At 39.2% G+C, this 27,972-nt stretch overlaps 1 protein-coding gene across 3 annotated transcripts; it reads right to left on the reverse strand.

Annotated features, from left to right (window-relative positions):
- Positions 1–344: 344 nt before the first annotated feature.
- On the reverse strand, positions 345–24,059 carry LOC124275446 (cysteine-rich secretory protein 2-like). Of its 3 annotated transcripts, XM_046711010.1 has the most exons (16): positions 24,012–24,059; positions 21,303–21,450; positions 14,899–15,114; positions 13,053–13,159; positions 12,707–12,798; positions 11,463–11,588; positions 11,174–11,200; positions 10,575–10,595; positions 10,079–10,102; positions 9,548–9,667; positions 9,108–9,131; positions 8,664–8,810; positions 5,930–6,049; positions 5,666–5,683; positions 1,618–1,759; positions 345–449 (listed from the first exon to the last, which is right to left on the reverse strand). In XM_046711010.1, exons 2-15 carry the CDS (start codon positions 21,444–21,446, stop codon positions 1,635–1,637), a joined length of 1,311 nt encoding a protein of 436 aa, XP_046566966.1. In that variant the 5' UTR covers positions 21,447–21,450; positions 24,012–24,059; the 3' UTR covers positions 345–449; positions 1,618–1,634. The 3 variants fall into 3 exon arrangements, with proteins under 3 accessions (XP_046566966.1, XP_046566967.1, XP_046566969.1); XM_046711011.1 differs by lacking the exons at positions 5,666–5,683; positions 5,930–6,049; XM_046711013.1 differs by lacking the exons at positions 5,666–5,683; positions 5,930–6,049; positions 8,664–8,810.
- Positions 24,060–27,972: the final 3,913 nt, after the last annotated feature.

The following is a 27,972-nucleotide window of genomic DNA, read 5'->3' on the forward strand; positions in this document are numbered from 1 at the left end:
ACATCATGTGTTTCAGTGTGTCTATTTTCAAGATCAAGAAATAAAGACTCTAAGCCTGTGTTTCGTCCACTTTGGTTCCTGCACAACTTCCCGTTACACGTTCAGTGTTTCAGTGTGTCTATTTTCAAGATCAAGAAATAAAGACCCTAAGCCTGTGTTTCGTCCACTTTGGTTCCTGCACAACTTCCCGTTACACGTTCAATCGTAATAACAGCTCGTACATGGTCTTGTGTCACCCCCATGATTTTGCTGGAATATTGCTGAAGCATATCAAAGCTCACCTATTTAATGTATATAGCTAATTTACTGAATATCTTTACTAATATATAACAAACACGTGTATATTGAAGCTCAATCTTGTTTAATGTGTGAATTATCGACGGTACCATGTAAATATCATAATGAATTGTCTTAAAGCTGAACTTGTGGATGAATCCAGTCCAGTGCATCTGCAAACCAAGAAAAAAAGTATTTTAGAAAGTATCGTATTTTAGGAGGAGATATATACCCCCCCTTAAATGAAAACTGTTACAAGTTGGCCTTAAATGAAAATAAATTGTACCCCGGCTCAAGATATTACTGAGGTAGCCTAGTGGTTAAAGCGTTCGCTCGTCACGCCGAAGACCCGGTTCGAGTCCCCACATGGTCACAATGAGCAGAGACAGATGATTTTATGACCGCTTTACCTTGGATGTGAACCATCTTTGCAAATAAAAGTTCACCGATAGTGGAAAATATTCAAACGGTGCGAGTGAATGTGAAACTGTCAAGTATTTACTTTACATTGAACAAGAAGTCTTATATCCACTTGAGCTTTCAATAACATATCCCTTGTCTTCTGTATGTAGTACGAATCAGCAATAACTCATTTACCGATCTCTTTTCGTTTTTAAGGATAACATTTGAATCATCACAATTCCCCTTTGCTCAGTACCTATCAGCACCAAATCTGTCCAGCCATAATAACGATATATTAATGTCTCCCAAATCTCGGCCCCGGGCTCGAGTTTTGTGTGTTGTTTAACGCCTTACTCGGCAATATTTAGTACATATTAATAAACTCGTATTCCAGCAAAGGCCTACCTTGGTACATGGGTGGAAATAACTTTAAAATTGCTAGCGTACTTCGGTACAGTGGCACATGTAAAATCACCTGCCCTGATAATTTTTCCACTATGCCAGCTGTTTTCTTGTTGATTTTTTTACATAAAGAACATAATTAACATTGGAAAGCCAACTGGACACCGGTACAGTGTTATATACAAATTTGCTTGCCCGACAGAAAAAAAACACTGGACTCGGGCGTCGGGCAATGGGTTATTTCCACCCCTGCTGGTATAGTGCAAAGTTAGACTAGGCAATATGATACTAATATGGTGGCTGTCTATAAATAAGTATGGAACAGATAAACCACCCGGGTTCGAGAAATAGACCTGGTAGCATCCAACTGCATCTTGAAAACGCAAATACATTTGATGGGGTAGAACTGCTATTTCGCCTCAGTCGCAATCAGTTGTTATATTTGTCGTGATTTAGTGGAATATTGATGACGGCTTAAAACAACACTCACTCACTGAGATCTTAAACCAATGAATCATTCTGGCACCAGATTCGTACCATGTCAGATGTAGTGTTCAACACGTGTTGCAGGACTTCTTGCAATTCCTGTTCATATAGCGCGGGTTGGCCCGGCACTCCCCTCTTCCAGCCCATACAGAACAACTGGCGTTCTTATCCCTACACGCAGAGTTACCTCCTCCTGAAACAGAGCATTATACATGTTGAAAATGTTCTGATAATAACCTCAGAAGTATTTTTTACTGAAAAATCGCTGTAATGCTTTCTGATATCTCTTCAAGATTCCAATGGTCTCATAGGCGGATCCAGGGGTGTGGGTGGGGGGTGTTTCCTCCCTCTCAACACACACACACACACACACACACACACACACACACACACACACACACACACACACACACACACACACACACACACACACACACACACACACACACACACACACACACACACACACCACCCCATCCGTCATGGGTCTCATGGATGGGGTATATCTAGCAGAGAAGGTGGACGGTCTGTGGTTCGAAGCAAACCCGGTACTGTCACACCAAAAGCGTTTGTTCACAATGTCTCCGCTCGTATACTTTACAGCAGTGGAAATGACAAACGTCTTGACCTTGATGTCAATACTTCACAGGTACGTTAAGTTTGACTTTCTTGACATAGATGACACACCTTCGACGAGCTAATATAATGTTCTCAGCGGCGTTAAACAAAATTCACGCATTGTGTACAATAAAAGAGTTCGCTAAATATCTTTGTCCAAACGTATCAGGTGTGACTTAATAATGATAAAAGTTTGATAATGTCAAACCAAAACATAATCATTGTGAAAAGATATTTTTTGTTTTTAGTTGTTGTTTAAAACCACGTTCAACATTTTTCTAGCTATTTGATGGCGGTCTTTAGATCATCGAGTCTGGACCACCCAGTCCAGTGACGGACAGCATGAGCATCGATCTACGCAAATGCTATACGATGACATGTGTCAACCAAGCCAGCGAGCCTGACCACCCGATCCCGTTAGTTGCCTCTTACGACAAGCATGGGTTACTGAAGACCAATTCTAACCCGTATCTTCACGGGTCACTGAGAAAACGAATACAATGGATAAACTTACCTTTGATACAACAACATATGATACATGACATTTTGGAATAACTGAAAACAATTATTTACATTTCGCAGACGTAAAATGAGTTCAGTTCAGCTGAAGTTTCAGCGATAGAAGAAATGCGTCACTGAATTGTGGAAACAAAAAAAGGCAAGAAGAAAAACGATATTGCCAAAATATATAAGCTAGAAGGCAGAAGTTGAAGCGGCCGCATCAGTCTATTTGGAAGATACAGTTACGCAACTGCGTAGTCGGGCCTTGTTTTATACAGATGTGATATTGATAGTGAGTCAGAGCGCCCCGTGTATGTGATTATGATAGTGAGTGAGTGAGTGAATGACTTAATATTTTTGCAATGAGATCAATTTATACATTAAAATGAATAAATATTTTTTTTCTATTTCGATATACATGTATTTATTCATTTTAATGATTTCGTCATACGAATATGGTGATCGAACAAAAATTAGTATTATACGAATAATGTGAGTCACACTTGTATGAATATGGCAATCAAACAAACGCGACATGTGAATATAATGGTCAAACACTTCCGACATATGGTGGACAAGTCAAAACAGTCGCGTTTCCTGCTGACTGGGTTCCGTCCTATTGCGCAACTTCGTACAATAACCAGTCCAGACTTTTAGACCAATTCATTCAACTGGATACATAAATATTTATCAGTATTATTCGATACATCTAAGCACTTGTATATTGCAACACTACGCTCCTCCTAATCTTTGCAAACACGTGGTTCAGCGTGCTCTGACAAACGGAAATCTGGAAATCCTGGAAATCGCAAAACGAGGCTCTGCCGCAAGAAAAGTTTGGCGGTCTGGTACGGACTTGATATTTTATCAATCACACTGTGCCTTACAAAACTACACTGAATAAGCGCACATAACAGGTGTAACCAGTGAGCTTGATGAAGTGTGAATCATTTTACGACCTCATCAAACGGGCAGTCTGGGACGTCTTAGTTAACGATATGCTGCCTACACCTCGACATAAAATATAGAAATACGACGTTATTAAAGTTTAAAATAAAAATTAACTTGTAAACACAATGTTCTTATGAAACAAGGAATTGGAATTCAGTGTAACCATAGTTGTTTGTGGTGTCTCTTTTCATTTTCACACGAGAAATTTCGGATCGGCTGAAAAGTAGGTCATTGTCTGAATAGTCTAATGGGACTCATGTTTCGGCTTGCAATCCATGACATGGTTATCTAAGCAAGACAATGACATGATATGAACATGGGGATCCTAAAGTCGAGGTTAGTGATCACTGAAGTAACGCAGCACGTCAGACAAAGGGATCTCGTTTAGCGAATTTTCCGATTCAGAAAATCTTTTGTTATAGTTCCGTTATTGATTTTGATCAAGCTTTTGAGATTAATCATGCCCCAAAGTATTAAAATCAGCGAAGTGGTTAATAACCACACGTCAGACCTAACGCCAGTAGGAGTGAGTGAGTGAGCTGAGTTTTACGCCGCACTCAGCAATATTCCAGCTATATGGCGGAGGTCTGTAAATAATCGAGTCTGGACCAGACAATCCAGTGATCAACAGCATGAGCATCGATCTGCGCAATTGGGAACCGATGACATGTGTCAACCAAGTCAGCGAGCCTGACCACCCGATCCCGTTGGGATGGGATGCTGAAGACCTATTCTATCCCGGATCTTCACGGGTCAACGCCAGTAGGAGGACCTGGAGGCTCAATGCATCCAACCTTCACCGTCCCCCGAAAATAGACCAAAATTTTAGCAATGACAACTGGATTAGAAACTGGTCGAGATAATCAAACAGGTGAAATTGTTAAGAGCTACATATATACTCTAATATCCAATCTTATGTTTTACTGAATATGATTGTTTCTGCTTTGCATAAATTTCACAACTTCTCTTCAACCATTTACACACATTTGTACGTGATAAAATTAATAACTTGAGGATATAAATAAAAAGATGTGTGTCGAAATTACTGACACAATTGATTGGTTTAATATTTGAAGCTTATTTCCTGTTTCGTTCAACTGATCATCACATCGATAAGTTTCAGCAAGTTTCAACATTACTATAACACCACATACAAATGATGTAACAACTCAACAACCAAAACAACTATTTAGCAGCACCATATCTCCTTAGAAAACCACTGCCAGGAAAACCCAGGCCAAGACACTCAGTATTTCCTCCACAGTCACCGCCACCAAAAAGGAGGTCAGTGAGCGATACTCACAGACTAGAAGTGCTCATGTAACACGTGACCAACACAAGGCTCAGTGGAATTCAGTCTTTTCAATTCGCCAGTGCATTTTGCTTTGGACAAATGTCGATCGAAATACCACGACAATGTAAGCCCGTGTCCGACCGAATGAAATGCTCGTTGATCACCTGACTTTCGGCACATACCGCCACCTATAAGGCATTCGGCACGTACCGCCACCTATAAGGCATTCGGCACGTACCGCCACCTATAAGGCATTCGGCACCTACTGCCACCTATAAGGCATTCGACACAAACCGCCACCTATAAGGCATTCGGCACATACCGCTACATTCACACGATTTGCGACAATGCATTCTCATCCATTCAGCATTGTGTACACATTCTCCTCTGTCCGCCCACGATGGGCAACTGTCGTAATAGTCTACACAATCTTCACCTGTTGATGGAATTCGCATGTCAATCAAGATCTTTTACCAAAAAAATTTAAGTCCTTCGACATAAGAGTTTCTCCTCTTACAGTTCATGGATTTGCCCATTACGATTAATTCAGTTGGTGGCTATGTACTGTAAGGAATTCTTCGATATGCAACAACAAAATCCAATGTTTTAATTAAACTTATTTTTATGTTACAACATTAAACAATATACTTGAATAAACTAAGGAATTACATTTTAATATAATTGTGGTTTATATTGAAAAAGTTAAAAAAACAGAATACAAGGTCAAATACGTACTGTCCCCAGATGAAGTATCTACAAGAAAGATAACATTTTCTGTCAGAGAACTATTTCACAACACACATAACAGTATGATAACTACAAGCTAACTACATCAAGCACAACAGATCCACCAAGTCAGCATTTCCAGGGCTCATTTCAACATATCGTTGACGTCATTACATTTACACGATTATAAAGTGCAAAATATTTAGATTTTTATGCAATTACAATATTCGTCATTTTCTATGTTTACCTCATTAAGTTTTAGTTTTAGCTCACCTGCACACTGCCCGCACGATCTTTGACAGTATTTGTGCATCCAGCCAGGGTTTCGATCACATTCACCGTGTTCTGCCCACGAGCGGCAGTTACCGTGATTGTCATAACACGTAGTTTCATCTATAACGATGTGGGCAGGTTAATTCAAATGCTAGGGTTCACCATACGTTTACTAGTGAAATGGCACGATAATTGTTTTAGATCATTAAGAACTTGCAAGTTACATATAAGTTGTATATTTTTTACGGTTAATCTGATATACTAATTACACTTTAATATGAATATATTTGTAGTTATAGGTATAAAAAATATAATTATAAACTCATGATCATGTGTAATTATCATGGCCAGTCTTCATAATGGCATAACAATTAAATGTTATTTCATTTGGAAAGTGACGCCATTTACGATACCAGCATGTATAAAAATGGAGAAAACACGAGAGCCACCACCACCAAATAGGGGAATGCACACAGGTAAATTCCAAGTTCTACTTGAAACGTGTATCATATACCATGAACGGAGCACTGACGTATACATTCTTTGACAACAACCAGGACTAAAACTACATATCATAAAACAAATCAATGCACATCCCATGAACAATCAACTTTCAGAACACCGCCATACAACCAGGAAGAGACACGACTTGATATACATACAATCTTCACGCATCTAAAACAAACAGGTATCATTTGATGAGGTTGATAATTGATAAAAATGATGTTTAGTTTTACGTCAAATATTACCGTCGATGAAGCGAGAGCATGACGCTTATGTTATGTTAAACATTACCGAAGATAATGGATCTATAAGACAGTTATATTACGTTAAACATTACGGTAGATTATTGATCGATAAGACGTTTATATTACGTTTGCAAAACATTACCGTAGATGATTGTCCGATACTACGTTTATATTACGTTAAACATTATCGTTGTTGTGTGAGTACGGCGATTTTACTACGTTACAAATGCTACGTATGATGCATGAATATGGATGATTACATGCATGACTATTACTACACTGCATAATGCTAAGCGTTATTATACTAATATATTGATAACATGACCACACGCGGTCTGTTAGCGATATGTATATTACGCTGTATGTACATCTTCATGAATAAGTGATATATAGTGACCCCAATGTTTGTGACATTTATGTTAAGCATGACATGATCGTTGTTAATGGATTGGTTTGACTTGATCACACGTCTTCTCTTAGCAATATTCGTAGAAAACATTACATGATGATACTTACAAATTTATGAAACCAACTTCTTCTATTGTGTGAGTGCGACGTTTCGGTATAGATTCTTGTACCGTTGTCCAGCAGTAATAAAAAATCTGTACCGAAATCTCACACAATAAAGGAAGTTGTTATCCATAAGTTTGTAAGTATTGTACTGGTCAACTGCTAAACTGCCACTTAAAGAAGATGTTGTAACGTGATGAGTGTTAAGAAACGAGATATACACTGAACTCATGCTGTCAGTACACAAGCTTTAGGGAATAGGTGAACAGATACATGACTAAAATGCATGACTTTGTAATTTAATGAGGTATGTATAAACAGAGGTTATGTGAACTTAAATACATTTGTAAAGAACTATAAATGCAAGCGTTGAAGAAGAGACATGTGGGAGAATAGAATATAATATCCCAGCTACTTAGTTACTTAGCTGTTTCATTAAAAGCATGACTGTGAATAAGCTGTGATATGAAAATACAATATATAGTGCAATGATGATATATGTACATTGCACGTAGTAAATTTACTATATATATCTTAAGATATAAGCGTATGTTATAAGACATATGCTAAATACATCATGCACTTCGCATACGAGCAAGCCAACCAGTATATGGCTATATTACGTGTACATATAAGCCCACGTCACACCATGCTGCAGCTACTGACTATAGGTATGACCACATAGGTTCAGCCTAGGGAGACCAGGCTTGTCATAATATCAGCTACTTTAAGCGCGGACGAATCCCGTAATGGTAGAAGAACGCTGCAATGCCTTGTGCTGAATACTCGATTGGTATAATATCGGATGCGCCCAATACAGTGGTACACAGCCATCGTTGTACGCAGCAGCAATAGCTCTATTCAACTAAACACTATCCCAAAATACTGCATCCACATATTGTTCTTTTAGATATAAACTAAATCCTTCAGTATTTATGAGAAAGAACCAGCACTCACCAATAGCTTGGAACTTAAAACTATCTGTGAAGGGGTTCAGTTGATGACATTCAAATAATTATATTATTGCAGTTCAAAATGGTTTGATCCAGGGATACTCATTGTATATATATTGACCACTTCACGTCCTAAAAGTTGCAGATAGTGGCGAATCATCCCATTACCTCTTCTGGTTGTCAGTAGCTGATGACGTTGTTCGCGAACACTGTGGTCCATTGCTATAATTTTCACAGCTATTGTTTCCTTTTACACCAAACTGAATTTCTTTCTGAAGATAGTCAAGATAGCATTCTTTACCACTGACGTTCTATGTTTCCTTATCGGTGTGGTTATACCAGTGTATACCTACGGAGCTTCTAGTCTATATGGCCAGCTTCAAAAACAGCCATAACAAGCAGCCTCGGTTGATGCAATACATGCAGTATATCTGTTGCAGTGCACGAGATGACTAGTACTGTAAACATCGCAAGTGCACACATTGTCAAGTGCACACATTGCAGATCAGGTCATTGACCTACCATAGCAAGTATTGCAGGATTTGGGACATTTGATCTTCATGTAGGCCGGATTTCTTACACAATGATTTTGCCCCGCCCATCGTTTGCAAGACCGGACTTTGTCTCGGCATTCATCTGTCTTCGGGTTCTTAGTTTTAGGTTTCTCCTCTGTTTGTGTTGGATATAGACTTACATGAAGAAGAGGTTCCTTGTTCTCATATGTGTATTATATTCCATACTTTATATACATAATTACATATGTCTGCATTTGTTACTTGAGTAAAACCAGCATGAAATATACTCCTAAATAGAATTTCGACAAAGAAATAACCAATTCGGTATTTGGGTGTGTGCCTCCACCACATTGTGAAACGAATACATTGTTCTTTCAGATCAGCTTTCCTTATCATCAAAAGATACATTTACAACGAGTGTATTTATTGTACATATCAAGAAAACACTCACCTTTCTTACCTCCTTTGGTCGCACCTGTAAACCATGAAAAACATGATTTTGTTTTCCGTCCTAAATCACGGACCCTAAATGACTACACATCATTTTACCTCCAATAAAGGCTTAAGGCGGAGTTCCATATACCAACAAAATACAGATTGGGGAAACGAAAACGGTATGATTTATAGAGCTCATGTGAAGTGAAATGAAAACGATATGATTAATTATATATTAAACACATGTGTGATGTGAAAAAAAACCGAAATAACTTATAGAGCTCATATGTGAGGCGAGTTAAAACCAAATAATTCATTTTACAGAGCTCATATGTAAGGCGAAAGGAAAACGAAATAACTTATAAAACTCACATGTGTATGATGGTTTTACTTGTGATTCTATCCATTATTAATGCTTGATACAAATTGATTTTTTACAAAATATATACAACGCACCTCCCCCACAGATGTTGCAAGACTTTTTACATGTAGATTTCATGTAACGTGCGCTTCTGGTACAGTGGCCGCTTTTGGCCCAAGAGGGACACCGTCTGTCGGAGTCAACACAGTTCTCACCTACTCAAACACAGGCCCAGAAACACGATGTGATCAACGGGTGATAAAAGAACGCGCAGTATTGAAGCGCAAGCGTTCATCTCAGCGACTGCGAAATCAGAGTTAGCTGTAAGCGCTCGTAAAATATACTTGAATAATACTTGGCAGCAGCTTGCATCATTTTGGCAAATTGATTTCGTTATTCAAACTTAGAATATCCTCATGCTTTGGTAGGTTTGTCTTAAGGCCATGTTGCCTCAACACGAGTATGCGCAAGATGGCGCTAAAAGAAGGTTAGTTTTAAAATAATTTGCGTAGTTTAAAAAAGGATACATTATGTAAAATGTAGGTAATTATACAACTGTGGAAAGCCATTTTATAAATCTATGTTAATCTGCAATAGTAAAACAATAGCAACAACAATTATCTTACCTGATGGTTTCTGCTTCGTGTTACCTGTGACAAAACACAAAAGTAAAAAATACAAATGATGTCTGGGCGTGAATGTTGTTTTACAACGCAGTCAGCATTGACTAAACACTTTGTTTTACGATTAGCCAGGTCAAATGTTCTTGCCCCTGATCATTCGTTCAGACTACAATAGCCTACAAATTGAAAGGTACTAAGGGCAATCAACTATGACATGTGTGTATTTAAGGCATATAACTAATGGGTCGGTTGACTAATGGGATGCCACCAATTCAAATAGTGCAGTGACGAGTAAGTGCCATCAAGCCCCAATGGTGTACGCTGGTTGCTGTATGAGGTGTTACTGAACGCTGCTGAAGGCGACCCGCAACACCATTTCGTAAACTGATTATAGAAACTGAACACATGACTTCTGGTCATCATTTTAATTCTTTAAGTTAATGTAATTAATTAAACGTTTTCACGTATATTTACATATGGATATAAACATATGCCTGACCTTTAGTTGGTTTTCTGCCACCTGAAATGAAATCCAACACATCTGCATATGAATATGTTTTCACAATACAACCAACCAAGATCGTTGCTTGATTACAACATGCGTAATACATGTAAACAAATGTCTAAAAGAAACGATAACATTTTTCAATATATTTTTTAATTAAGGATTCCTTTTCATATTAAAACATACTTCAGCGTTTCCCATGTTCCAAACCAAACGTATTCGATCGAACAATCCGGGAATATTTGATCAATTTAGAAAATAAAACGCGCACTATGTCAAAATGATGTTACGTCCCGTTGCACGAAATGCACGTGCAGGTCAACGGTATAAAACTGCTGAGTCCACACTTTGGGATCACAGCAACAAAATCACTCAAACGAAATGCCACGTTTGACCGCGATTGAGATAAAGTTTCTGTATCTTTTTGGTTTTCGTTAATGTCCTTTCAAACACGTGTTATCATTTCTTTTGGACATTATGTTATGTTAATCGTTTTCTAAGTGTCTTCATTTTAATTTTAATTCTTTAACCTATTGTAATTCATTAAACGTTTTTCACGTATATTTACAGATGGATATAAACATATGCCTAACCTTTAGTAGGTTTACCGCCACCACCTCCTGAAAGGAAACCCAACGCCTCTGTATATAATTATATTTTCACCAATACAAGCAAACAATTTCGTTGGTTAATCACAACATGCATAATTCATTGATTACGTCAATGCTTTTATAAGCGTTTTCGTATCGTAATGATCGTACTAGAGGAATAATAATGGCCTTATAAAGTCTTCATTTTATCTTTGGATCTTGATGCATAGTTTATCGCACCGATAACAAGTATCTGTTATGTGCTGTATTGTGTAATAAGTTAAGGTTTTACCTTTGCAGAATTTACAAGCTCGGGCACACGAATCCTTCATGAATTCTTTGTTCTGTGTGCACTGGTTCATCGTGTTGGCCCACATGTCGCAGTTATCGTCCAGGTCCTCGCACGGGTCAGACCCACCTGCAGAACGGTAGGGCCTCAAACTATCATATAGTGCTGCAAGTGTAACTCACACAACTGACCAGGGTAGCTCACACATCTGACCAGTGTAGCTCACACATCTGACCAGTGAAACTCACACATCTGACCACCGTAATTCACACATCTGACCAGTGTAACTCACACTTGTGACAAGCGTAGCACACACATCTGACCAGTGTAACTACACATCTGACCAGCGTAATTCACACATCTGACCAGCGTAACTCACACTTCTGACCAGTGTAGCTCACACATCTGACCAGTATAACTCACACATCTGACCACTGTAGCTCACACATCTGACCAGTATAACTCACACATAGGACCAGTGTAGCTCAGACATCTGACCAGCGTAACTCACACATAGGACCAGCCTAACTCATACAAGTGACCAGTGTAACTTACACAAGTGACCAGTGTAGCTCACACATCTGGCCAGTGAAACTCACACAAGTGACCAATGAAACACACAACTGTCCAGTGCAACTCACACACCTGACCAGCGTAACTCACACATAGGACCAGCCTAACTCACACAAGTGACCAGTGTAACTCACACAAATGGCCAGTGTTGCTCAGACATCTGACCAGCGTAATTCACACATCTGACCAGCTTAACTCACACAAGTGACCAGTGTAACTCACAAATCTGACGAGCGTAACTCACACAAGTGACCAGTGTAACACACAACTGGCCAGTGCAACTCACACATCTAACCAGACTAACTCACACAAGTGACCAGTGTAACTCACAAATCTGACGGGCGTAACTCACACCAGTGACCAGTGAAACTCACACAAGTGACTAATGTAACTCACACATCTGACCAGCGTAACTCACATATCTGACCAGCGTCACTCACACATCTGACCAGTGTAACTCACACAACAGGCCAGTGTAGCTCACACAACCGGCAAGTGTAACTCACACAACCAACCACTGTAGCTCATACAACCGGCAAGTGTAACTCACACAGCCAACTAGTGTGGCTCACACAACTGACCACTGTAGGATTCACCCGCCGTGATATTGATCGCATATTACTTAAAGCGACATAAAAATAACCTCATTCACTCGCTCACCCTGAACCACATACCTGCACACAGGCGGTTGCTGCAAGTCTGGTCGTCTCTACATTTGCTACACGAACTACCCCGTTGATATGGCTTCACGCCCATCTTGTTGCCTCTATAACAAAGACATGTCTGCCTTGAGGATAGCTAGAGAAACAGAGTGCATCATCAGATTATACTGCACAAGTCTCATTTGTCGACATTTTTTGTGACGCACTGTAGTTTAGTTCTCACAGAGGGTGGTACTCGGTTCCCTTTGAATTGGAATTCTGATGATTATTCATACCATTAGATGATTATTTAAAATCATAGATTATTCAAAAGGAATGAAATTTGAAATGTTATCTTGAACCATGTAGAGTTACTTACGCTGGGTCGTAGAAACATACAAGGTACCAGGCTTTGGCGGTACCCTGAACTAAGTATTCACACCGCTTCATAGCACAACCAACCCGCCTTGTCGTGGCCCATACCAGCTGTAATAGACATTAACATTCATTATGGTCTTGGTATGAAGTCATACACACAAAAAGTGATTAGAAAGACTTATTGAACTGTAACACTTAAATAGGTATCAATTCAAACAATATTCGTACTGGAAGGGAGAAGAATTTTAATTCATTGGTCTATTCTAATATATGTAAATTAGCTTAAGTTCAGTTGGATACCTTGAAGGGTTAATAGCAACAATATGAACATTAAAACTACCTCTATGTACAGATGTAATTAGCAATGATTGGGGTCTTCAGTTTGGGGATTCAAATGCGGGATCATTATCAACATTACGTTTTGCAATTTCAATTTCATTTAATGGAGACGTACAATATGAACATTAAAACTACCTCTATGTACAGACGTAATTAGCAATGATTGGTATCTTCAGTTTGGGGATTCAAATGCGGGATCATTATCAACATTACGTTTTGCAATTTCAATTTCATTTAATGGAGACGTAGTTCTAACGTATAAGGCGAGTATATGCATCTGCTGTAGCCTCATTATTTGTGTCAATGGCTTTACCTTATTCCAGTTATCATTGTTTTTATAATATAACTGCTTTTGATCGGTCCTCTGTGAGTGATTGTAAATACATGTACATGTCTGGCATCCTGTAAATCTGGTATATATAGTTTGCTTTCTACATCTGTCAATAATCACCTAAAGAAGGGACAAGAAGTAGCCCAGGAACGTTGTGATATACAAAAAACAAGAAGTTTTCATCCATATACTCGTCTTATATATTCACCAACTTCTAAATGCCTCTCAAGAATCTCATAATTCTAACGTGTTGACGTCACACTGAAGACTATTTCAAGTCTTCATCGGCAACAATTATTTCTGACACCCTATGTATTTAGTAAATACCAATGTAGTTATCAAATCCCTAAGTACTTAGTAAATCCCATGTACTTAGTAAACCCCATGTACTTAGTAAATCCCTAAGTACTTAGTAAATCTCATGTACTTAGTAAACCCCATGTACTTAGTAAACCCCATGTACTTAGTAAATCCAATGTACTTAGTAAAACCCATGTACTTAAACCCTATGTACTTAGTAAATCCCATGTACTTAGTAAATCCCATGTACTTAGTAAACCCCATGTACTTAGTAAATCCCATGTACTTAGTAAACCCCACGTACTTAGTAAATCCCATGTACTTAGTAAACCACATGTACTTAGTAAACCCCATGTACTTAGTAAATCCCATGTACTTAATAAACCCCGTGTACTTAGTAAACCCCTAAGTAGATGCCACGTCCTTTGTAAATCACATGTAAATTCCGATGTAGTTATCAAACCCCTAAGTACTTACCAACCCCCTACGTACGCAGTATACCTCTAGTAAAGCCCCACGTACTTTGTTTATCCTTACGTAGTTATCAAACCATGTTTGTGCGCTTTGAGCATCCTTATGTTTGGAAATAGCGCTATATAAATGCACTATTATTATTATTATTATTGTTATTATGTAAACAGTAAAGCCCTACGTACTTGTATATCCTTACGTAGTTATCAAACCCTTACATACTCAGTAAACCTCAACCTATTTAGAAAACCCCTAGGTGTAAAGTAACCATACGTACTCAGTAAATCCATTCGTACTTAATAACTGCCTACGTCTTCAAGTGTGACAATGCTTAACCTTAGGCTGGTAACACCAAACCTCTTCCAGTGTCGATGCAATATATAACATGAGGTTTCTCTTATCTTACCTGTGTGTAATGACAGCTTGCCCCGCACGAGTACTGCCCGTACGAGTATATGTTCTTTTCATCAAACCAACCCTTAAAGGCGATCTTGGTCAGTTCCGACTCAGGAATCGTCTTTGTGTTAAAGGCAAGGTTCTCCCCCCTTCCTTTCATCTGATGTTCAAATACACAGCGGTTGGCCCAGGCCCTTGCTTCTTTCTCAAGCTGGTCATCCCACACCTGTAACCGGGAATATACGAACACGTATAGTGAGTCAGTTTAGTTTTACGCCACACTCAGCAATACTCCAGCGATGTGGTGGCGGTCTGGAAATAATTGAGTCTGGACCAGGCAATCCAGTCATCAACAACATGAGCATCGATCTACGCAATTGGGGTACGATGACATGTGTCAACCAAGTCAGCAAGCCTGACCACCCGATCCCGTTAGTCGCCCCTTACGAGGTATACCTGTAACAAATGTGTATGTGCGTGTACGTGTGCGTGTGTGTTTGACATTGGAAGCTTAAGACACCTACCTATATTTACATGAAATAATTATTATTCTTGGATTTTATTCTGTTTACAATGTAGTTTATGTAATTATTACAACATATTGTGTGTGTGTGTTCCATATATATAACACTGGTCTGAACGTTATCAGGCATTTACGTAAGCACTAGGTTTCATTCCATTATCAATAATGAAATATTCTATATGTTTAACAGAAAACATGTTTGTATCGTTGCAACAAATGCCTCTGTTACTTATTACCTTTCTTTAAAAATACATTCTGAATATTGGTGCTGATGTGTATGATATGTCAATACGAGGTGTCGTATATTTAAAAAAATGTCATATCTGAGCTAAATGACCCTAACTAGACGTAACAACGCTATTTGTGCTATAAGGTCAAATGCAAGTAGGATTTGTCACTTTATGACATGCTTTGCGCTTACACGGGTTTCCGTTTTGATTTAGGTATAGTCGTATGACAGAGAGGTATACGTTTCAGTTTAAAGGACTAAAGTCATATAGTGCAGCACTGTGCTTTGCAGGTATTCTGTCATACAGACCTGAAACAAATATATCCAAGAAAGCCATGCAAGTCTTAGATTACAACAGTTTCTGGAAGTGAAGAAAGTCTGTGGGGTCCTTTTTATTGTATTTTATTTCAGTTTATAATGTAAAATTTCATTTCAGAGACTACATGTTAGTATACTCGGCCGTTTAGGAGTACGTATGGCCCAATGATTATGTGGTATTTCTGAAGAAAGTAAAGACATATAAGATAGCAGATGAGCAGTGTTCGAGCTGGTCTAGTGTATTATACAGCAATATGCACTGTCGTTTTGATGTAAGTATAATCGTATTATTATGTCCTGTCAATCTGAAGGAGCGCTGGTGTAGCCTAGTGGTTAAAGCGTTGGCTCGTCACATCGAAGAACCGGGTTCGAATCCCCACATGGGTACAATTTGTGAATCCCATTTCTGGTGTCCCCCGCCGTGATGTTGCTGGAATATTGCTAAAAGCAGCGTAAAACCAAATTCAGTCAGTCAGTCAACTTGAAGTACAGTTCTCTGATATAGCGACATGTACTATCTTTTTGGAGGAAGTATAGGTGAAGGATGTATATTTCCATTTTGAAATACTGTGGTCGTATAACATTAAAGTATGTACAGTCGTTTATAGGGTGGTATGCACTTCAAGTTTGAAGTAAGTACACTCGTATTTAAGTAGTATTCGTCTTGTACGAGTGTTCGACTTCGGCGACTTTGAAGTGAAGTACTATCATATGATACGGCGACATTGTGAAGTAAGTCATATTGTCACAGTGAGCGAAGTGTCATTTCTATAAATTAAAACCGACCACCTTCACTAACCATACTCGGTGAGGCCTTTACAAAACCTAACCTGAACCTAACCTTAAAATGTGTTTTTAGTTCACACACAAAAAGTTTTGTTTGATATAAAACATATATTCTAGCACGACATTGTGTGATACTCGATTCTGATTGGCTGAGAGCTCATCAAAACCGTACTTAAATGGCAGTTTAAGACCGCTAATTCAAGTGACCGATTCACCGCGTATGAATACAACGAACTCGTTGACCCTATTGTTTGTAAACAAACATGTCGGACATCGGCAATTTCTATCTCGGCAGCATCTTTTGTTTTTAAAGTAAAAAGCGAATGGTTTGAAGGAGAATTTCTTGAACCTAATCCCAGTGAAGAAACTACGAAGCTGGAAAATCCGTCAGCAGCGCAAAAGCGGCAGTATATTCAAACCGGGTCCAGATCTACGTGTGTTGACGTCGACAACACACGTCGGCCCACACGTCCTAACCTGACCGCTTCCGTCCCGGCCGTAATGCCCAGTCCTTCCACTTCCACTGTCCATGTATCCCACATAAAACGTGGCATGTCAGGTCTTTTCCAAATTGGGAATAGTAGGGTGGTTATCAACAGTTATTAAAAATTTCCGTGAATAAAGTTAGCGGCGACTAAACTTAGCGACTTCACGGCTTGAATTGGGACGAGTCGATTGTCATACAGTAGGGGAGATCAATAATTCGCTTGAGAAAAATCAAATAATTGTACTTGCTCACAGTATAAACTGTATTTTTATATTTATGTATGCTACTTGTTACAAATACAAGCATACTGGTTCCTGAAATAAAGCATTTATGTTGTTGAAAATGTCTCATTTTGTTCATTACACAACCTGTCCCTCAACGGGACGATTCCAAGCGATTTCCAGGAAAAGGGCCCTTTCGCGCCTTGTGTTCTTGCGCGCCAAACAGTTCGGTTTTAAAACGCTTATCAGTCGTGCTAGAATGAAGATAAAGTTACACTGTTTTCAATTTTTTCGGTCCTTTATCGTTGATTTAAGACTGCTAAATGTTTAATTTTAAACCTCACGCTAACGCGTTCGGTTTTAAATTACATTTAGCGGTCTTAAATCAACGATAAAGGACCGAAAATTGAAAACAGAGTAGCTTTATCTTCTAAATAAAATTTAATCATTTATGAAATCAAAAGGTGTCGTTTATTAAAACTCTTGACCGATTTCTCCATCACACACTCAAGCAATATTGTAGTGGGAAGATCTCGTTACACTGAAATTCATACCAGGCATTGAAATCTGTAGCGTAAATATCAAGACGATTTCACACAGTGTCACAAATGCCAGTATATGCCATTGAAACGACTCGGCTAGAGCAATCCTGCAATCTAGCACGGCGATTAGTCTTAGTGACATCTTACTTATGATTACTGCCCGAACCTTGTTTACTTGCCTCAACTACAGGCCAGGTTTTCATGATTGTATGTCAAGCTTATAATTAACACATCAACAATAATTGCTGACGATGACAGCTGATAGCTGAGTCTTTGACGTTATTAATACAATAAAGTGTACCGATCTCTGTCCATTTCAAACCACGATTAGGATCAAAGCTATCTATATACCATTCATTATGAAACGATTATATAAATTGGAATAATTAGTTATTAACATACGCTGTCGTCTTTTCTCCAGGACATTTTTTAGTCAATGTGTGTCAATTTTCAGTTCTTTTGAGACAGAGAAAAATAATTGTTCAAAAAAGATTTCAGGCATTCCGAATAAATTAATCCATTACCTCTCTTGCAAATGGCATTATTTAAAAAAAAGTAAATGCATGATCAGTGAGAGTCAGAATATACTATATGTAGAGAATCGAGTACGGATATTATATTATTTACTGTTGTCTAGTTTTGTCTTATTCTGTTACAACCCGGGTAATAAAAAGCAGTTGTTTGCGAATGTTTTGATTCAGTGACTTGGAGGACTGCTACTTAATTGCTACTCAATTTGTCTTCATTTCTTTGAAACTGACGATAAGTAGTGAGAGAGTATGAGCTTACGCCGTTTTCAGCAATATGCCTGTACTACAAGGGCGGGGGACACCAGGAATGTGGGAATCAAACTCGAGCCTTTGAACCACCAGATTCCCCAGCCGATATATAAATTTGTTATGGGAGAACGTCCTTTAAATCGCATTATCATAATGGTTAAAAATCAATAAATTTCGTAACAATATTTAAATCGTAATAACCTGCTCCTAAATCTAACCGTGGACACGTAAACAAATTGATTAGAACTTTTACGGGGTACTAAATTATTTTCTCACCTAACTGGTCAGATGATTAATGTGTTTTTTTAGTCTTGGTGTATTTCCCGATAGTGTTAAAAAGTACAAATACCAGCATCATGTGGCTGACAAATGAATACTTTGTAAGACTAATATATTTAGATGATCCTGCTGCGTTTGAAAACCCAGGTGTATATTATAAATTGTGTTATAATCATTGTGTTTCCTTTCATAGAACAGCATTCCTACTTCAAGCTGACATGCCTTGATATCCCATTTGAAACGGCTCTAAACCATACTCACTCCCACCTCGAGAGGTCAGTCAGTAAGGAAGTTGCTAAATATTGTTTCCAAATACTCAGCAACGCAATACTAGCCTGAGATACAACTTGGCGACACTAACATATTACACTTCTATGTAAGTACCGTTTTCAGTGACAGGCCAATGAAATAATAGTATAATTATGACAGGCTGCGTTTTCACTTGACTAACATATAAGAACACTTGATGGTATAATTTGTTGTAGGTGCCTGTTTAAGGGGTGTGACTGTATAATACAACCTAGTGCAAAAAGCCATCTTTCGCTCTTGTTCTAGACAAGAAACGAAACAAGGCTAAGTATACTACTGAAAACAATTCTTTCTCTCACATTTGGAAGCTTGATAGAATTTCATATCGGGCGTTCGGTAAAGTATTTCCGCTGCATATATCAGTAAATAGGAAACCAGTTAAACATATTCGAGAATTAAGATGAAATTGTCAGTAACAGGATAAGTTCGATTTCTTGGCGCCCTAAAGAGATTTCCTTGAGAACCACGTAGCGATGTAACGATGTCATCTAAAATCATTCGAAAGTTCTATCATCTTGTCATAAGTGTTCATGAAAGACTCTTACTTGATGGTCTGACTGTACATCCTCACAATTCACAAGTGATCACTGACCATAAATAAAGACTTCCATGATCTAACTTTGTTTGTTTGTTGTTTAGCACAACACTCAGCAATATTCCAGCTATATGGCAGCGGTCTCTAAATAATCAAGTCTGGACCAGACAATCAAATGATCAACATCATGAACATCGACCTATGCAATTGGGATACGATGACATGTGTCAACCATTTAGCGAGTCTGGCCACCCGATCCCGTTAGTCGCTTCAGGTTTAGCACTTTACCCGAACACGTTTTGGACTAGCTTTTAAGTGGAGATAAATGCAGCAATGAGTCTAATCCCAATATTCCACACATTCAGTGATAGCACTTGGGGAGACGTCACGTTGACGTCGTGTACTGAGACGTCAATGTCCATAGAAGTATGATTGTCCATAGAGTGAGTGAGTGAGTTTAGTCTAACGCCACACTCATCAGCATTCCATAATCGAGTCTGGAGCTCACAATCCAGTGACCGACAGCAAGAGCATCTATCTACGCAAATGGAATATGATGACACGTGTCAACCAAGTCTGCGATCCCGTTAGTCGCTTCTTGCGACAAGCATGGGTTACTGAAGATCAATTCTAACTCGGATCTTCACGGGTAGATTGTCCATAGAATTTGTTCTGTATGAAATTACTCATCTGAAGCTGCTTTTCTTATATGTATCTACTTTCTAACCCATAGTGTAGGGTTTTGGATTATGCAAACACAAACATTATCGTTCCCTGTATATTTCTAATAGTCAATTATATGACTGCGTATGAAATGAAAACTCCTACGATAGCCAATTGTGATGTAAATGTGGATTAGAAAGGACTTACACTACGCCTGGAGTCCATTGGAGTATAAACGTTCATAGAGTTAGACTCTCACTCTATGAAGACTCTCAAAGAATTTACACACAGTTGATGGTCACTTTCTATTGAAGTCTATAGTGAAAGACGAAAGCCCAATGACCATGGCCCTATCAAGAAAAACAGTTTTTCAACTTAGTGTTCACAGTATAGTTTTTATACTGCGCTATGAACATATGCATGCAAGCACTTTAGTGAGTGAGTTGGTTTACGCAGCTTTGAACACTGTTTCCGTTATCTCACGGCGTATCCTGCTGAAGGAGAGCCCGAAGTGATGAAGTGTGTGGATGCTTACTACTTTAATGAAGCCAACAAGCACATGTATGGCAAAAAACTAAACCACATTAGTTGGACGAAACGGGATCAGAACCCACCATCACTGGATTATGTTGTGCCCAAGGGACGCAACTATGCACAGCTAATTGCCGAGCCTTATACGACTGGGACAACCATGACCCCTCAAATTCATCTTTTCAATTGAACTCCTAACAATGTGTACTGACCAACTGATTCATGTCGGAGCCTCCTTCGTTTGCCCTGGCGTCGTTGTGGAGTTTGAGAAGCAACGTTTTATACTTGTCTTCTATAGACAGCGTCCCCTGAAGCAACACCGTCACCATCAACGTCACCAGCAACAACATGGTCATATGTCTGCAACACAGAAATACAGGTTAATGAATCAGAATCTCTGTAAGCATAGTTACTAGCACCTACATGCACCATAACAGGACATATTAGAAGAACTGGGCAAGCGTGAGTGAGATGTAGATGAGGACGAAATGATCTAAGATATGGCGCAAAGGGAGTGAGCGCAAGATACGGTAAATGCCAAATCAAAGCAAGACAACAATGGTAACGTGCAATTGCAGATTGAAGAGACAAGGGAGAAAATGGTGAGTGAGTTTAGTTTAAGGCTGCTTTTAGCAATATTCCAGCAATATCACGGCAGGGAACACCAGAAATGGGCTTCACACATTGTACCCATGTGGGGAATCAAACCCGGGTCTTCGGTGTGACGAGCGAACGCTTCAACCACTAGGCTACCCCATCGCCCCCGGGAAAATAGAAAAAGGACTTTAAAAATGAGTGAGTAAGGTTTTACGTTGCTTTTAGCACTATTCCAGCAATATCACGGAGTTGGACACCAGAAATGGGCCTCACACATTGTACCCATTTGGCGAATCGAACCCGGGTCTTCGGCGTGACGAGCGAACGCTTTAACAACTAAGCTACTCTACCGCCCCAGTAAAAATGAGATATGAGGTATAGACGAAGGGTGATGCTGTGAAGGACCCAAAAATGAGAGAAGGAAAGTAGAGTGTGAAATCGAATATGAGAAAATGACAAAAGAAGGACTATATGAGGAAACATAGAAAAGGGAATAGCGACAGGAGAACTGGACAAATAGTCACTGTGAAAAACGTTACCCAGGAAAAAGGAAAAACTAACGTTCATATGTTTTGTGAAATACTGGATTACATAAAACCATATGAAACCATCGCTTACCTCTCTGAAACTAACGTGTTCATGATCTAAGGTGTCCGGTAACATAGGTTCAGTTTCTCCGGATATTAGCAACACACATCTGTTGTATCCGTGCCATGGTCACAACGCTGTTGTGGACATTGTCCAGTGTGATAATTGATATTTGCAAATCAACGTCAACCCGTAGCACGAACGTTTCCGTGAATACATGGAAGAAGCCTTGATAGTTGTTGCCAACGTTTCCGTTAGAAAACGTTAGATCAATAAGGTACATAATGAAAAGGCCAAAAGTTCTATGAACTCGCTTTTGTCTGTGTGGCACCAGGTTTAAGGTATGATTAAACAGAACTGTATAAAGTAAAACGTCCGACTTAACGAAGGGATGAAAAATCGAAAAATATTAAAATTTGTCATTGTTTATATGTAACAGAATGATCTTATATATCCCTTGAAAGTCGTAATATCGAGTGATGACTGTCCGCGAGAACAATTGTATGTAAAACTTCAACGCAAGAAAATAGCCAGTCTTGATTATCCGACGAAACAGCTTCCATTGGGCGTAAAAGGAAAATTAGCTGGAGAACAAAGAAACTCTCACAGTTGTCCTTAACAGTATGTGTTTGTTTATATAACCTCGGTTCATTTATTAAGAAGAAATAAACCCACCAAGCAAAAAAGAAAAGAAAAGAAAAACAAACAAAAACACCACGCACATTGGGCATGAGATACAATTATGTACAATTTTCAAAATGTACTAAATGGCAGTATTTAACATGAGTTATGAGAATAGGATGCATAATTACTCACACATTTTACTAATTGTATTGTACATATGATTAAAGAATCTAAAGAGACCTTTTAGATCTCTTACACTGTAAGTGGTGATACGTTTCCTAAACTGGGCCAAGGTTTGGGAAACTTGCTGATGTAAGAGTTCATATCGTTGATGGAGAAAAGCTTCACATCTACTAAAAGATAACGGAATTCATCTACCACAGCAACTGGTTCCCTGATCCCTTATTCCTAGGGATGTTCAGTCAACATCAGTAATAGACCTCAATTGCCTTTACAGGAGAAAGTCACGTTGGTGATATTTGGAACATAGAACTACAAGAGTTATACATGAGTATAACCTGCCCTTACCTAAACCTTCATTTCTTTTAACAACAACCACTTGTTAGTGCCGAACATTTCATGCACCTCTGAGGATGCCAGACCACTGAAACATTTCTATCTTATCTCCTATAGACAATAAAGTGTAAATATTGTTTAGTTCTATCATATCAATTGGGATCCGATGACATGTGTCGAGATCTGTCCAATCTGACCAAGTCAGAGAGCCTGACCACCCGATCCCGTTAGTCGACTCTTACGACAAGCATGGGTAACTGAAGATCAATATTCTAACCCGGACCTCCACGGGTTGTATTAAGGACTGACTGACTGACTGAGTTTGGTTTTACGCCGCTTTTAGCAATATTCCAGCAACATCACGGCGGGGACACCAGAAATGGGCTTCACACATTGTACCCATGTGGGGATTCGAACCCGGGTCTTCGGCGTGACGAGCCAACGCTTTAATCATTAGGCTACCCCAGCGCCCCTTGTATTAAGGAAGTGATGGCCTATAAGACAATGTCACTACTCAACACTGTAACATTACAAAAACACGTCCTATACCAATGTTAAATATAGATTAGTAGTGAAAAATATTTACAATTTCCTACCTTAATGACTGGCGAACTTGGGAAGTCTCTTCAAATAATGACAAGAAGCTGTTGCTGTTTATATACAAGCGGATAATTATGATATGGTAATGTGGGTTGTAACCTCTGTATAGGAATTAGTGAATGAGTGGTTAACGTGGGTAATTGTGGTCCTGGTCAACTGCCGTATTTGCAGCGTTGCGTGTGAAAACCTATCTTTCAGATGGTGTTGAACAAATAAATACTTTTTGATATTTAATTATAAGCTATTAGAAGTGAGAAGTACCGTCACAGATTATAGCAATTACAGTTATATGATATTTGAAGTAGTTAATAGTGATAAAGAATGTTGGAGAGATAGGACAGGCTGAGAAACACGGTAATGAGTATATTCGTTAAATAGTGTGTACTCCAGGTCGAGCTGAGGTGAGGTGAAATTGGGTTTATCGTCGTGCTTGAGAATATTTCGCTCATATGACGACGTGCATGCATGTGTATGTGTATGTGCGGCTGCTTGTACTAGCCCAGACTGAAGCTGGTTTTATAGTGCTAGCCCACTGAGATACCATGCCGCAGTGAAGCATGAATACCCCACTCAGACACATCATACTGACTCCGAGCCGACCAGTCCTTGTTGTACCCATTAATGCTGAGCGCCAGGCAGGGGCCAACAAGTACCATATTTTAACGTCTTTTGGTATGACGCGGTCGGGGATCGAACCCGCGACCTTACATTGCACCCATATGGGGACTCGAACCCAAGCGTCCCAACAAAACTTGAACTGATAAAGAAGGAACATGTAGGGACCATATGCTCCTCATTAAATTTATAAGAGATTTGTCATCTTCCAGTTGTTTCCCCTTTCAATATTACATGAAACAGACTTATTAAAATTTGCCAAACTGAGCAGGAATTTAGATCAATATGCTTACAAACAGATCAGCAAGAACGCAATAACTGCTGGTAACCATGCAGATTATTCCTTACTTAACGTTCTAATCGCCATATTTCATATAGGTTTTATCAACGAGAAAACATTTCAAGTATTGCTTTCATAGAAAACATCAGAAATTCCATTACTTTATGACTGAATGTTTGGAGATAGGGATTTAACTATACTGTTCCAAACAAGACACGCATACCCCAGAAATATGTTGCGAAAATGTTGTATTTTCAAACATGTATAACTCGTCCACAAATAGACTTTAGTGCATGAATTTTTACACTAGTTTAGAAGAAGGTAATGTCTATACCACCAAGTGGATAATTTTAGATAACGGTGACGCTGAGCCCCATGGTGACCACGTAGCATGGTCCCGACGTCGGGTCTACATATTGGGATTGTGCAGGGTCTTCTGGCTCTCAGTCCAACCAATCTCTCTCAACCTGTTCCGTACAGTTTGACCGGATATCCCCCGAAGTCCAGGCACCCTGGCTGCTGTGCTCTCACCCGTGGCAGTACGATCACGCAAATGTAGTACCCGGATGTAGCGATCTTGGGCTGCAGTGGTGACTCGAGGTCTGCCTGTACAGGGACGGTCATTTGTTATACCTATTTGGTTGTAACGAGCTGCAAGCAGTGATATTTTGCTCAGATTAACATGCAGACGCCTGGCAACAGACAATTGGTAATGTCCAACGTGCATTCTTTCAATGGCGATGTTCTGTGTCGCAGCGTCATGACGTGGCGTAGGGATTTGACCTTGAAACTCCTTCAAAACGAATGCTGATTTCCGAACGTAATTTTCATAGCCAGACAGTGCATGCTCTTTGCTGCACAATTTCAACTGGAATGTAATTTTGGTTGCGTTGCGGCGATGCCTCTTTAATTCTTGTAAGAAATCTCATAAAAATCAACATTTTCAGGTAAAGTAGATTTTTCACTTGTGCAATAGTGTAAAATCGTGTTATCAACACTTTTGTTACATATTTTGACGACTGTTTGAACACAATTGGTAATTAATAGATTTTAAAAAATACAAAACGCCTGTGCGTTTCTTTTTTGGGATAGTATATTTCGGTGATTACAAATGTCCCATAGGTTTGATGAAGTGAGTGTTTTCTGCGTGCATACGTCGAATACGAAGTCAAGCACCGTTGTGTCGAAGGCAACTATGTAAATAATTCGTGCCATCTGCGGTCCGACGAGTGAGTAGGACACACAGCCCTATCTCAGGTTTACCCGCTCTGTCCATCAAGGCTTATTTTAATAGGTGACCCTGCAGAGACCGAAGCCACACACAGAGGATGTATGAATCGATACTTTTTGATGTATTGGTGCAAATGTGAGTGAGTGAGTTTGGTTTTACGCCGCTTTTAGCAATATTCCAGTAATATCACGGCGGCGGACACCAGAAATGGGCTTCAGACATTGTACCCATATGGGGATTCGAACCCCAGCGTCCCAACAAAACTTGAACTGATAAAGAAGGAACATGTAGGGACCAAGCTTTTACTTCGAGACAACCTTTTATTCCGGACATTAAAGTTCGAAAAATCGGTGTTTAACTATTTTCGAAACACCGATTGATTAATATTAGGTTTAGTGTTATAAATACTGCATACGTTCAGGTTCCACATGCACAAAGCTATTTTAGCGCTTAGTATGGGATTAAAGATTGCTTTGTACAACTGGACCCTGTTTCCCACAGCGACCAATCCCCTCCTCCAGTAGAAAAAAACACAAAAATACAAAAAACACCAAAAAAAACCAACAACAAAGAATCAAAACAAAGAAACGCACAACAATTAATTGAGCAAACAAAAACAGCCACTAAATACAACAACAACAACAACAACAACAACAACAAAAACAACAACAACGACACACTAACAACAATAAACTTACCAAACCCCAAACTACACCAAACCAAACCAAAGCAGTTCGTTATAACCGTCAGTTCGTTATAAATGGCAATTCGTGTCTCAATATTCGGGAGCTTTTTGTTCTCTTCAAAGTGCCGTCAAGAATGGCTTGATTTGTGAATAACAAGGGAACCCACATGGTATTTCAATTCCAGATCTTGACATTTATTCGTCCACAATCAGATGGCCTCATGGTTTACAGGGGGTTCACGGATCGACGGCCTAATTCGTTGCAGCTGGATGATGATCCTGATGGAGGCCGCTGGCTTGGTCATTCTTGTCCTGCAGTCTGCATGAGATCTGGACTGCTTCCATTTGCAATGAAGACATGTCTAGCAATCATCCAAGGGAAAGAGGTTCTACCTATATATAACACTCTGTAGCATGTATCACTGACTGACTGACTGAGTTTGGTTTTACGCCGCTTTTAGCAATATTCCAGCAACATCACGGCGGGGGACACCAGAAATGGGCTTCATACATTGTGCCCATGTGGGGATTCCAACCCGGGTCTTCGGCATGACGAGCCAACGCTTTAACCATTAGGCTACCCCACCGCCCCAGCATGTATAAGAAGTCGAATGGTCGCAAATAATATTTTGAGACCTGAAAGAGAAATAAAATACTGAATCTGAAATTTCTTAAGTGTAAAGTATATCCATGAGGAATTCTACCGGAAACGCTTTTCCAGGGCAATCTGTAACTCTATACCATTATTTACGTCAGTGGTCACGGATGTAACAGCTGTGACCGGTAGATGACCATGGAGAGATAACCGACATAGATAATTGAGATTAGTTCCAATTAATGACGAGCAATTACCGCTGATATACAGATTACCTCACTATCATATTACAGATTCATTTTGATATAGCGTGTGTTTTTTTAAACATATCGTGAAAAGTTCCGTTTTCTTTGAACTGACTTAATATACGGTACTTAAGTATATATTAAAATATAATAACAACAGTCATAAAACACCTGTGAGTGATAAATAACAATAAATGATCGTGCTGGGACCCCCGGATCTCAACACGGTTAAAGTGTCCTCGAAATCATGTTTTCCAGGGCCGGAACAAACTATATTACAGGATGGTCATTCCATGCTAAATACTC

Source organism: Haliotis rubra, unplaced genomic scaffold (genome assembly GCF_003918875.1).
Source record: "Haliotis rubra isolate DU_JTF1 unplaced genomic scaffold, ASM391887v1 Scf2, whole genome shotgun sequence".
Classification (NCBI taxonomy): Eukaryota; Metazoa; Mollusca; class Gastropoda; order Lepetellida; family Haliotidae; genus Haliotis; species Haliotis rubra.